Raw genomic sequence first — 14,648 nt, 5'->3', positions numbered from 1 at the left:
GAACGTCCCCAACCAAAGCTGTGATATTCTATTCAATTCTTCTATTCTCTTCTATTCTATTCTACGACCATTATTTCGATGCGTTACAAACTTTTTGGTCTATAAGGTATAAAAATTCATTAACCTGAATCTTAAACTACAACTATATATGCTATTTTATCAAGAGAATACCATTTGTAAGACTTGAAAGTCTTTTAACAATTAAAAAAAAGTATCAGTCGGCTTTGCCGACAGATATGTACCCTTACACTATATGAATTGAAACTTTCATCTACGGAAAAATCGAATTTATTTAGGGTCTTCTCAGAATTTTATTGTCCTTTTTAGACATTTGGATTAGGTTAAACTTCAAAAGTATTGTGGAGGAGGTAATTGAAGGAATGGACCGACATAGTCCATTATGGAAGTGGATCCTATTTTGGGAGTCATATCTTTTCGATAGATATCGCTCCCACTAGCCATTTCAGTGTTCAGTCTCCCTTGTCCCTTTCAGGGATGCTGGCGGAACAATTATTGTCATTTCAGTGAGTCATCGTATAACATTTAGACCAGTATACTAGGAAGCATGGACTTGTCCACGGAAAACATAATATCGCTGTAAGCAGGACCACAATGAACAGCATCGGTATACATTTCCCAAGGATCTTCAAACAGACCCTAGGCTGCACTTAGACATAAATGTTGAACTTTTGTGGGGTAGTAGCCTATCGGGGAGGACGGATATGGGCCATTTTAGAAGTTCAAGAGATATCATGCATACCATTTAAGTAATTTTTTTTAAATATTGGGGGAATTGCCGGAGGTTGTGGACCGGCATTGCTCAGTGAAACTAAGTTTGGACAAAATATGACGAATTATAGAGTTATCGTGCACTTCAGCCACTACGAGTACATAAGGTGAAATAGAAGTTTTACACCTTTCGGACTATTTTCTCAAGAAGTATGTACCTGTCCCTGAAAAAAACTGATACCGTGTAATAGAGGCAGCGAAAGCAAGTTGCTTCAACAAAAACCAAAGTGATTCGGGAGCAGGTCTTAAAGTGAATTTAGTGGACAGATAGATAGATAGAGTGGACAAAGCTAGTCCATATTCGAACCTGATCTATATCTGGTACATGTATTAGGATGTGTAAAGTATGGACCAAATCGGTTACTCTCTCGTGCGTACAAATTTTCCGAAGATTTCCGAACTTTCGTGGGGAAGGTACCTGAAGCAGTGGGCCGATATGGCTTATCTTCAAACTGAAACTAAGTTTGGACAAAATATTATGAAAGTCAAATTTTGATCCGAATCGACAGATCGTTTCGAGAGTTATCTTTCGCTCCAACCACTACATAGTAATCATAGGGTTTTTTGCACCTTTCAGGCTATTTTGTCAGGAAGTATGTATTTACTAAACTCTAGAAGAACGTCATAAGGTCGTGCGCACAAATTTTCCGAAGATTTCCGAACTTTCGTGGGGGAGGTACCTGAAGCAGTGGACTGATATGGCTTATCTTCAAACTTAAACTAAGTTTGGACAAAATATTACGAAAGTCAAATTTTGGGCCGAATCGACAGATCCGTTCGAGAGTTATCCTGCGCTCCAACCACTACACACGGTATCATAGGGTTTTCTTGAACCTTTCAGGCTATTTTGTCAGGAAGTATGGACTTGCCCCTAATGAAACTTGTGCCGTCGAATTGGGGGCAGTGAATACAAGTTGCTACAGTTGCTAAACTGAACTTATCCGGAATTTTGTGTGGTAGGTACCCGAAGAAGTGGACCGTTTGAGTCCATATTGGAACGTCTTCTAAGTCTGGTAGAAATTTCGAAAGTTATCGTGCGCAAAAATTTTCCGAACATTATCGAACTTTTGTGGGGGAGGTACCGAAGAAGTGTACCGAAGAACTGTAGAAGAGCGTCATAAGGTCGTCTAAGTATAGAAGGCCCTTAAGATGTCTTCTAACTATAAGAAGTCCCTTTTGGAGACCCATTAGACATAGGAGACCCTTTAGATGTCTTCTTTGAAGGTCGTCGATCTAAAAAGACCCTTCTATCTATAGATACCCTTTATAAGTCTTCTAACTATAGAAATTTTTAAGGAAATCGTCTATGCATACAGGTGGTCTTCGAACTGCAAAAGAACGCTTTTAGGTATTCTATCTATAGAAGATACATTGGAGGTCTTCCGTCCATAGAAAACTAATCGGACATCTTCTATCCACAGAAAATTATTTTGAGGTTTTCTATCCATAGATCTTCTTTTTATAGGAGACCTTTTGGAAGTCTTCTGCCTATAGATGTCCTTTTTATACCCTCAACATTTATGCTATCGAGGGTATATACACTTTCATACGGACAAAATGTGCCTCATGTATAAGTTAGATACTTTGTCCCTCAATTTCCCCTGCTCGATCAATCACGGATGCTGATTGGCGCACTGGCATCTCCTCTACAATTCCCTCTGCGGATACCGTAGTGTGCGGATCGCCGCTGGGCATCGGTTGTTGACGGTTTGCTCACTTTGTTACACTCTTAATCTCACTGGAATAATTGTAATTGTATTAGTATATGACATGGGATCCTCTGCGATCACTTAGAACCTCTGCGTTCACTTGTCATCTAGCACTTGTCGAAGAATAACGTCTACGCGTTATTACAAAAAGGCCTCTGTCGCCACTACCACCGATTACAAAAGGTAATCTTTGTTGTAAGAAAAGAAATCATCACAAATAAACTTCAATTATATTTATATTAAGAATAAATACTGGTTGTTTTTATTTCTCTTATTCTTTTCTCCCTCCACTGCTCATCAACATACGGTAATCCTGAGTTATCGAAGAAACCTATGGATTTCCCATCCCTCACCTAAACATTTGGTCGCATCGAGCCAGATAGACGCCAGTATTGTTGTTGCTCCCTCTCTCTTGAACGAGAATTGAAGCTTTTGTTGTTACTTTGCACGGAGAAATCATTGGATCGTCTCACGTCACATATAATTGATATTATTACAACAACAAATCAGCATACTAACACCAGGTACGTAAACTCAGATTTCCATAAAAAGTGAGCTACCGCGAGTGTTAGTATTTTTATTTGGTTTTAAAGTAAAAAAAAAAAAAAAAAAAAAAAATATATTGTGGTCGAATTTCAATCTCCCTACACGAGTGAATTAAATTCGTTGCACAATTATTACTAATACAGTCCACACACAAATTTGGTTTAAATCGTTGTTGTACTGATCATCCGACGTCGCGTTGATCATACAAATCATAATCCGTGTTGTTGTTATTATTGTTCGATTTTCTCTAACTTATTAGTTCTCACCATAACAACAAACACACTCCTTCCAATCGCATTTTATTGTCGTCAAAAGAAAGTTCATATTGGTCGACGCATATTAGCACTTCTTGTGTTAATACTTGCTTTCACCACTACGAAACATTTTAGTTGTTCCTAAATATGCAAATACGTTGTCGTTGTACTGATCACCCTACGTCGCGTTGATCATACAAAGAAAGCATTCGGTGTTGTTACTTTGTAAAATTCGAATTGTGGCTCTTCTCAATCTGAGAACTTGCAAATATATTTGTAATATTTGCAGTAACAACATCGTCAGCTTCCAATAACTCATGATCTCGAGTTGTTAAATTATTACACACATTGATCCTAACTCTCATTACATCGATCTTTCTATTTGTTGATCATTTGAAAATTTGTTACTTTTGTTGTTATTCCCCAAGGTTTTTTCTAACAAGACCTTTTTGTTGAGAATTTGCATTGGCAAATTTACAATAACAACACACAATACATATTGTTATAGTCACACATTGTCGTTTGATTTTAGTTGGTTGGTACGATCCCCTCCATCCAAAAAAATATTTGGCGTTGTTATTCCCCCTCGGTTTACATAAAACCCTTTGAAAATTTGCACAGCCAAATTTACAATAACAACACACCATCCAAATTCTCTCTGCATTTGATTTCGTCGTTGTATAGATCGTCCATCACCAACCAAACACATTCGTTTTTCTATTCTCCTACCTTTTTCGGTCAGGTATTTATTCTAATTTGAGAAATTACATTGTAATTCTACCAACAATGTACATATCTCTTCCCGCCTTTTTGAAGCGTCTTTTTTAGTTACGTTGTAAAAATACCAACAAAATTCTGCTCATCAGCACCACACACTGCTTGGTCGTTTGCAACGTCTGTTCTTCAGTGGGAGCTGCACTGTTCACACATAGCCATTTCTCTGCTAGCGTCGCTTGTGTGGTTAGCACAGTGGGGTAAAAAAGTACAAATAGTACAGTGGGGTAAAAGCACAACAAGTTTTTTTAATAATTAATCTTGGAAATTATTTTTCGATAATTTTTGGAAATATAATTAATTGGCAGTAGGGGTTTTGGAATTTTTGGACAAATTCACCCTACACTCGGCATTTATTGCACATATTACTAGCAGAGAACATACGTGAAAAATAATTGTTTTTCGACATTTTTATATTGTTTTTGGCAATATTCGTTAAACATTTTGGAAAATTGTTCGACTCTTCGTAGGGGTTTCGGTATTTTTGAACAAATACACCCTACTTTTGGCATACTTGCACCAACGTGTCAACCAAATAAGATATATTTCTGACAAATTATTTTATCTGCTCTGATTTATTGGGCAAACATTACTTTTTCAGACAAATAACTTATTTGTCGTCGAATTTTGGACAAATACACCTTACCAGTGGTATAACTCACCTTGATGTACACCATACACATGGTAGCACCATATACATTCTTGTATATTTGAAAATTTTTTGGCCAAATTAAAGTAGTTTTTGTTCGCCCTGAGGAAGTTTCTTCAAATTTTCTCTTTTTTCGCCCTACTTTAATTTCAAATATAATTACACTTTGCTAAGATTCTGTTGTCTTATTAGAATTTTGGAGGTTTTGTGTGGAAATTTCTTATTTCCTGTGAGCTATAGCCATTTGTTCTTCAACTTGAATTTCATTTCTTCACCTCTCCTTGTTGTTTGTTGCAAATTCAATTGCAGATTTAACTTACAAAATGTCTGTCACCCCGCTTACTCGGTTTATTAGAGCTTCAGACATCGTTTTGAAACGTGTGGCTTCCTTTGAACAGAAAAGTGAAACCAAATATAACATACATTCTCTAGAAATCCACAATTCTGAGCTTCAAAAATTGTGGAACAAAGTTCATTGCACTTACGAGGAGTGTAAAAACTGCCTCACGACATCCGAGACTGCACAGACTGATGGTATTGATGTCGTTGAGGAAAAGTACGCCACATCCTACATTGCTTACCTTCGGTGCATTAGCACAATTAGTCGGCATCTTGAGCGCCTTAAAACTCTTGGTAGTGAAACTCCTTCACCTGCTGTAGCTCCTGCAATCTCACCACCTCCACCAAATGAATTGTTGTTCGTTTCAAAGGAAACACCATCTCCCAGTTTGCTTTCTAGCGAGTCTTTGGCCCCTGTTTCTGTGCAGTCTACTCCTCTTGGTGTAATTGTCCCAACAGAAACTTCCTCCACCACAACGTGTAGTACCCAGACTGACGACATCACCTTTTATTCTGAACAGTCTTCATCGGGTTTGCTATTGAGGGAGTCTATCCCTTTGCAGGTTGATGCTTCACATGTCTGTCCTTCACCTCCTCAAATCACCACCACCACAAATTGTTCTGCTGCCCCTATTGCAAACCACTCCAAGTCAACTGTCGATACCCATTATCTGCCTTTGCCTCCTATCGACATTGATGTTTTTGCAGGTGGATTTATGTCATGGCCCACGTTTAGGGATTTATTCACCACCCTTTTCGTTGAGAAATCGCGTCTGTCGGACGTTGAGCGCCTTTGCTATTTGTTGCAGAAAACCACCGGTGAGGCTCGCGAAATCGTCTCGTCATTTCCACTCACCAATTCTAGTTTCCCCTTAGCGTGGAAAGCATTGTCGGATACGTATGACAATAAACGTATTGTGGTGAATAGTCACATCCAGCAATTGCTCAATCTCCCTTCCTTGGATAAAGAAACTTGTTCTGGTTTGAAAACCATCCAGCGTGGGATTAATGGTTGTCTTGCTGCAATGACCGTCTATGACGTCATCACGGATCATTGGGATCCAATAGTAGTTTGTATTTGTTTGCAGCGTTTGCCAAAATTAACTTTGACTCTGTGGGAGCAAAGCCTGAAAAATAAGTCTTCTTTGCCTTCATGGAAAGACTTAGAAGCTTTCCTCATAGAGAGGATACAAACATTGACTTGTATTCAAAACTTGTACGGATATCAGGTCACAAAGAAAGTTGTCTCATCTCGCTCCTCCAATAAAGTGTTGTCGGTACATAAATCTAACGATGTATCACATCCTCGATCTACAAATTTGCTGACAAGTACTTGCCCAATTTGTTCTGGCCACAGCCACGTGCTTCGTCTCTGCCCGCAGTTTATTAAACTATCATTTGAGGACAAATTCTCGATTGTGAAAAAGCATAATTATTGCATAAATTGCTTATGTCGTGGTCATGCTGTTAAGAAATGTAACAGCAAATATAGTTGCAACTTGTGCAAACAACGGCACCATAGCCTTCTCCACCGACCACATGTTAGAAGAGCTCCGGCCACATCAAAACTGTCTCCGTCTTTTACTGATGTCAAAAGTCGAGATCGCATTTGTGTTTTGTCGCAGCCCCGACATTCTGCAGGCATTTCTACATTGCCCTGCACTTCTCCGGCTTTTACAAATTTCAAAAGTCGAGAGTCTAAGTGTACTATGTCGAAGTGTACTATGTCGACCCGCTCTCCTAACAGACGCCAAAGCAATCATACAGACACTGATACTTTGAGCAATAGTAAAGTTCTTGCTTCGCCATCTGTGAATTCCCCTCCGGCTTTTACATATGTCAAAAGTCGAGTATTAGCATCAACTCTGACGAAATCATCTCCGGCTTTTACGATGGTCAAAAGTCGAGTGTTTAGCCCTTCTTTGTCGCGCTCAAATACCTCTCCGGCTTTTACCAAGGTCAAAAGTCGAATATTTAGTCCTTCTTTGTCGCTTCCAACCTCCTCTCCGGCTTTTACTGATATCAAATGTCGAGAACTTCGATTGTTGGATCGGTCTTCGGACAACACCAAACTCCTCCGTAGATAATAGTGTGCTTTTGGGAACCGCCAAACATAGTTGTGAGTTCGTTACGTGGCCAAAAATCTATTTCGGGTACCTCCTCACCGGTTCGGTTCCTCTTGCCGCTAGTACGTAATCTCGCACCTTACATTGAAATCGACCACTATAGTTAATTGTTGAAACAACTCGGTAGAATTATATCTTGCAAGCTAAAATTGAATTGTTCAATGACTCGTCTCCATATCCTTGAATCGAGCGAATATCGGAGTCGATCATTTCTTAATTACTCGTTATAGAAATCGCTAATTTCCAATTTGAACTATAGCTCAATTGAAATCTGAATTTACGTTCATAAATCCTATTATTAACACATTTGTACAATATTATAAATCTTTATCGTAATTATTCCTAGCTTTATTTGTTGATCCACGCTTACGTGTATCAAGGTGGGCGGCAATGTATAAGTTAGATACTTTGTCCCTCAATTTCCCCTGCTCGATCAATCACGGATGCTGATTGGCGCACTGGCATCTCCTCTACAATTCCCTCTGCGGATACCGTAGTGTGCGGATCGCCGCTGGGCATCGGTTGTTGACGGTTTGCTCACTTTGTTACACTCTTAATCTCACTGGAATAATTGTAATTGTATTAGTATATGACATGGGATCCTCTGCGATCACTTAGAACCTCTGCGTTCACTTGTCATCTAGCACTTGTCGAAGAATAACGTCTACGCGTTATTACAAAAAGGCCTCTGTCGCCACTACCACCGATTACAAAAGGTAATCTTTGTTGTAAGAAAAGAAATCATCACAAATAAACTTCAATTATATTTATATTAAGAATAAATACTGGTTGTTTTTATTTCTCTTATTCTTTTCTCCCTCCACTGCTCATCAACATACGGTAATCCTGAGTTATCGAAGAAACCTATGGATTTCCCATCCCTCACCTAAACATTTGGTCGCATCGAGCCAGATAGACGCCAGTATTGTTGTTGCTCCCTCTCTCTTGAACGAGAATTGAAGCTTTTGTTGTTACTTTGCACGGAGAAATCATTGGATCGTCTCACGTCACATATAATTGATATTATTACAACAACAAATCAGCATACTAACACCAGGTACGTAAACTCAGATTTCCATAAAAAGTGAGCTACCGCGAGTGTTAGTATTTTTATTTGGTTTGAAAGTAAAAAAAAAAAAAAAAAAAAAAAAAAATATATTGTGGTCGAATTTCAATCTCCCTACACGAGTGAATTAAATTCGTTGCACAATTATTACTTATACAGTCCACACACAAATTTGGTTTAAATCGTTGTTGTACTGATCATCCGACGTCGCGTTGATCATACAAATCATAATCCGTGTTGTTGTTATTATTGTTCGATTTTCTCTAACTTATTAGTTCTCACCATAACAACAAACACACTCCTTCCAATCGCATTTTATTGTCGTCAAAAGAAAGTTCATATTGGTCGACGCATATTAGCACTTCTTGTGTTAATACTTGCTTTCACCACTACGAAACATTTTAGTTGTTCCTAAATATGCAAATACGTTGTCGTTGTACTGATCACCCTACGTCGCGTTGATCATACAAAGAAAGCATTCGGTGTTGTTACTTTGTAAAATTCGAATTGTGGCTCTTCTCAATCTGAGAACTTGCAAATATATTTGTAATATTTGCAGTAACAACATCGTCAGCTTCCAATAACTCATGATCTCGAGTTGTTAAATTATTACACACATTGATCCTAACTCTCATTACATCGATCTTTCTATTTGTTGATCATTTGAAAATTTGTTACTTTTGTTGTTATTCCCCAAGGTTTTTTCTAACAAGACCTTTTTGTTGAGAATTTGCATTGGCAAATTTACAATAACAACACACAATACATATTGTTATAGTCACACATTGTCGTTTGATTTTAGTTGGTTGGTACGATCCCCTCCATCCAAAAAAATATTTGGCGTTGTTATTCCCCCTCGGTTTACATAAAACCCTTTGAAAATTTGCACAGCCAAATTTACAATAACAACACACCATCCAAATTCTCTCTGCATTTGATTTCGTCGTTGTATAGATCGTCCATCACCAACCAAACACATTCGTTTTTCTATTCTCCTACCTTTTTCGGTCAGGTATTTATTCTAATTTGAGAAATTACATTGTAATTCTACCAACAATGTACATATCTCTTCCCGCCTTTTTGAAGCGTCTTTTTTAGTTACGTTGTAAAAATACCAACAAAATTCTGCTCATCAGCACCACACACTGCTTGGTCGTTTGCAACGTCTGTTCTTCAGTGGGAGCTGCACTGTTCACACATAGCCATTTCTCTGCTAGCGTCGCTTGTGTGGTTAGCACAGTGGGGTAAAAAAGTACAAATAGTACAGTGGGGTAAAAGCACAACAAGTTTTTTTAATAATTAATCTTGGAAATTATTTTTCGATAATTTTTGGAAATATAATTAATTGGCAGTAGGGGTTTTGGAATTTTTGGACAAATTCACCCTACACTCGGCATTTATTGCACATATTACTAGCAGAGAACATACGTGAAAAATAATTGTTTTTCGACATTTTTATATTGTTTTTGGCAATATTCGTTAAACATTTTGGAAAATTGTTCGACTCTTCGTAGGGGTTTCGGTATTTTTGAACAAATACACCCTACTTTTGGCATACTTGCACCAACGTGTCAACCAAATAAGATATATTTCTGACAAATTATTTTATCTGCTCTGATTTATTGGGCAAACATTACTTTTTCAGACAAATAACTTATTTGTCGTCGAATTTTGGACAAATACACCTTACCAGTGGTATAACTCACCTTGATGTACACCATACACATGGTAGCACCATATACATTCTTGTATATTTGAAAATTTTTTGGCCAAATTAAAGTAGTTTTTGTTCGCCCTGAGGAAGTTTCTTCAAATTTTCTCTTTTTTCGCCCTACTTTAATTTCAAATATAATTACACTTTGCTAAGATTCTGTTGTCTTATTAGAATTTTGGAGGTTTTGTGTGGAAATTTCTTATTTCCTGTGAGCTATAGCCATTTGTTCTTCAACTTGAATTTCATTTCTTCACCTCTCCTTGTTGTTTGTTGCAAATTCAATTGCAGATTTAACTTACAAAATGTCTGTCACCCCGCTTACTCGGTTTATTAGAGCTTCAGACATCGTTTTGAAACGTGTGGCTTCCTTTGAACAGAAAAGTGAAACCAAATATAACATACATTCTCTAGAAATCCACAATTCTGAGCTTCAAAAATTGTGGAACAAAGTTCATTGCACTTACGAGGAGTGTAAAAACTGCCTCACGACATCCGAGACTGCACAGACTGATGGTATTGATGTCGTTGAGGAAAAGTACGCCACATCCTACATTGCTTACCTTCGGTGCATTAGCACAATTAGTCGGCATCTTGAGCGCCTTAAAACTCTTGGTAGTGAAACTCCTTCACCTGCTGTAGCTCCTGCAATCTCACCACCTCCACCAAATGAATTGTTGTTCGTTTCAAAGGAAACACCATCTCCCAGTTTGCTTTCTAGCGAGTCTTTGGCCCCTGTTTCTGTGCAGTCTACTCCTCTTGGTGTAATTGTCCCAACAGAAACTTCCTCCACCACAACGTGTAGTACCCAGACTGACGACATCACCTTTTATTCTGAACAGTCTTCATCGGGTTTGCTATTGAGGGAGTCTATCCCTTTGCAGGTTGATGCTTCACATGTCTGTCCTTCACCTCCTCAAATCACCACCACCACAAATTGTTCTGCTGCCCCTATTGCAAACCACTCCAAGTCAACTGTCGATACCCATTATCTGCCTTTGCCTCCTATCGACATTGATGTTTTTGCAGGTGGATTTATGTCATGGCCCACGTTTAGGGATTTATTCACCACCCTTTTCGTTGAGAAATCGCGTCTGTCGGACGTTGAGCGCCTTTGCTATTTGTTGCAGAAAACCACCGGTGAGGCTCGCGAAATCGTCTCGTCATTTCCACTCACCAATTCTAGTTTCCCCTTAGCGTGGAAAGCATTGTCGGATACGTATGACAATAAACGTATTGTGGTGAATAGTCACATCCAGCAATTGCTCAATCTCCCTTCCTTGGATAAAGAAACTTGTTCTGGTTTGAAAACCATCCAGCGTGGGATTAATGGTTGTCTTGCTGCAATGACCGTCTATGACGTCATCACGGATCATTGGGATCCAATAGTAGTTTGTATTTGTTTGCAGCGTTTGCCAAAATTAACTTTGACTCTGTGGGAGCAAAGCCTGAAAAATAAGTCTTCTTTGCCTTCATGGAAAGACTTAGAAGCTTTCCTCATAGAGAGGATACAAACATTGACTTGTATTCAAAACTTGTACGGATATCAGGTCACAAAGAAAGTTGTCTCATCTCGCTCCTCCAATAAAGTGTTGTCGGTACATAAATCTAACGATGTATCACATCCTCGATCTACAAATTTGCTGACAAGTACTTGCCCAATTTGTTCTGGCCACAGCCACGTGCTTCGTCTCTGCCCGCAGTTTATTAAACTATCATTTGAGGACAAATTCTCGATTGTGAAAAAGCATAATTATTGCATAAATTGCTTATGTCGTGGTCATGCTGTTAAGAAATGTAACAGCAAATATAGTTGCAACTTGTGCAAACAACGGCACCATAGCCTTCTCCACCGACCACATGTTAGAAGAGCTCCGGCCACATCAAAACTGTCTCCGTCTTTTACTGATGTCAAAAGTCGAGATCGCATTTGTGTTTTGTCGCAGCCCCGACATTCTGCAGGCATTTCTACATTGCCCTGCACTTCTCCGGCTTTTACAAATTTCAAAAGTCGAGAGTCTAAGTGTACTATGTCGAAGTGTACTATGTCGACCCGCTCTCCTAACAGACGCCAAAGCAATCATACAGACACTGATACTTTGAGCAATAGTAAAGTTCTTGCTTCGCCATCTGTGAATTCCCCTCCGGCTTTTACATATGTCAAAAGTCGAGTATTAGCATCAACTCTGACGAAATCATCTCCGGCTTTTACGATGGTCAAAAGTCGAGTGTTTAGCCCTTCTTTGTCGCGCTCAAATACCTCTCCGGCTTTTACCAAGGTCAAAAGTCGAATATTTAGTCCTTCTTTGTCGCTTCCAACCTCCTCTCCGGCTTTTACTGATATCAAATGTCGAGAACTTCGATTGTTGGATCGGTCTTCGGACAACACCAAACTCCTCCGTAGATAATAGTGTGCTTTTGGGAACCGCCAAACATAGTTGTGAGTTCGTTACGTGGCCAAAAATCTATTTCGGGTACCTCCTCACCGGTTCGGTTCCTCTTGCCGCTAGTACGTAATCTCGCACCTTACATTGAAATCGACCACTATAGTTAATTGTTGAAACAACTCGGTAGAATTATATCTTGCAAGCTAAAATTGAATTGTTCAATGACTCGTCTCCATATCCTTGAATCGAGCGAATATCGGAGTCGATCATTTCTTAATTACTCGTTATAGAAATCGCTAATTTCCAATTTGAACTATAGCTCAATTGAAATCTGAATTTACGTTCATAAATCCTATTATTAACACATTTGTACAATATTATAAATCTTTATCGTAATTATTCCTAGCTTTATTTGTTGATCCACGCTTACGTGTATCAAGGTGGGCGGCAATGTATAAGTTAGATACTTTGTCCCTCAATTTCCCCTGCTCGATCAATCACGGATGCTGATTGGCGCACTGGCATCTCCTCTACAATTCCCTCTGCGGATACCGTAGTGTGCGGATCGCCGCTGGGCATCGGTTGTTGACGGTTTGCTCACTTTGTTACACTCTTAATCTCACTGGAATAATTGTAATTGTATTAGTATATGACATGGGATCCTCTGCGATCACTTAGAACCTCTGCGTTCACTTGTCATCTAGCACTTGTCGAAGAATAACGTCTACGCGTTATTACAAAAAGGCCTCTGTCGCCACTACCACCGATTACAAAAGGTAATCTTTGTTGTAAGAAAAGAAATCATCACAAATAAACTTCAATTATATTTATATTAAGAATAAATACTGGTTGTTTTTATTTCTCTTATTCTTTTCTCCCTCCACTGCTCATCAACATACGGTAATCCTGAGTTATCGAAGAAACCTATGGATTTCCCATCCCTCACCTAAACACCTCATCTAAATAATGGTTTTAGACCCCAAGTATTTTTGGACGAAATCCGTTTCAGACAATTTGAAGTTCGAAAATGTTCGGAAAATTTCTGTGCACGATAACTCTTGAAGGGAGTAACCGATATGGCCCATACTTTGCACATCGTAAAATTTCTACCAGACTTAGATGAGATTCCAATATGGACTCAATCGGTCCACTTCTTCGGGTACCTTAAACACAAAAGTTCGGAAAAGTTCAGTTTAGAACCTGCTCTCGAATCGCTTTGATTTTTGTTGTAACCGCTTGTATTTACCGCCCCCCCATACGACGGCACAAGTTTCATCTGGGGCAAGTATGGACTTCCTTAGCAAATAGCCTGAAAAGTGCAAAAAACCCTCTATAGCACCGTATTTAGTGGTTGAAGCGCAAGATAACTCTTGAACGGATCTGCAGACTCGGTTTAAAATTTGGCCTTCGTAATATTTTGTCCAAACTTAGTATAAGTTCGAAGATAAGCCATATCGGTCCTCACCTTCAGGTACCTCCTCACAAAAGTTCCAAAATGAAGGGAGTGATCGATTTGGTCCATACTTTACACATCCTAATACACCTGCCATATGTATATCAGGTTTGAATATGGACTATATTTATCCACTCATTCGGGTACCTCCCACACAAAATTTTGGATAAAGTCACTTTAAGACCTGCTCTCAAATCACTTCGATTTCTGTTGAAAGAACTTGCTTTCGCTGCCTCAATTACGACGGCAAATGCTTTTTCGGGCAGAAATTTGGTACTTAGTCTTCGTTGGGGATATGAAACTTTTCCCCAGAAACTTGTCAATACCGTTCCACGCCTTAATATAGCCCCCATAGAACGGTACCTCCCTATTTCCGGTATTTTAAGGTTGTGGCCTCAATATTCCACAGAAATGGCTGACAGTGGGTACTTGGTCTTCAAATGTTTCATTTGAAATTTTTCGCTATTTTTTCGTAATTCTGAAGGTTGTAACACCAATATCCCACCGAAAAACTGAAATTTGTTGATTAGTCTTCGATAGGGTTATAAATATTCCAGAAGAGAATTATCAGTATGTCTCCCATAGAAGCGCATTTTGAAGCTTTTACCGAAATATCGGTAATTTGGTATTTAGTCTTCTTTGAGTCTAAAAACTTTCCGCCAGAAATTTGTCGGTATAGATCGACGTTTTGATATAGCTCCTTATTACACCGAAATGGCTGAAATTTGCTACTTAGTCCACGATGGGGGTATAAAACTTTCACCCAGGAATTTGTCGGTATAGGTCCACGACTGCATATAGCCCCCTCCTCCCGGTTAGCCACATTGTTTTATCGAAATTGCTGA

The 14,648-nt window shown here is 38.9% G+C and overlaps 1 protein-coding gene across 1 annotated transcript; it reads left to right on the top strand.

The window, feature by feature from the left end:
• The first annotated feature begins 2,364 nt into the window (after positions 1–2,364).
• On the top strand, positions 2,365–13,193 carry LOC141400776 (uncharacterized). The gene has a single exon (XM_073980269.1). The coding sequence runs from the start codon at positions 10,269–10,271 to the stop codon at positions 12,369–12,371; it is 2,103 nt and encodes a 700-aa protein (XP_073836370.1). The 5' UTR covers positions 2,365–10,268; the 3' UTR covers positions 12,372–13,193.
• Positions 13,194–14,648: the final 1,455 nt, after the last annotated feature.

Source organism: Musca autumnalis, unplaced genomic scaffold, assembly GCF_047663935.1.
Source record: "Musca autumnalis isolate F117 unplaced genomic scaffold, ASM4766393v1 scaffold_1, whole genome shotgun sequence".
In the NCBI taxonomy this organism is placed as follows: Eukaryota; Metazoa; Arthropoda; class Insecta; order Diptera; family Muscidae; genus Musca; species Musca autumnalis.
This window is presented reverse-complemented; position numbering and strand designations above follow the sequence as displayed.

What these genes read in the sequence shown, in the direction of transcription:
- LOC141400776 (XM_073980269.1), top strand. Translation starts at nt 10,269, where the DNA reads ATGTCTGTCACCCCGCTTACTCGGTTTATTAGAGCTTCAGACATCGTT.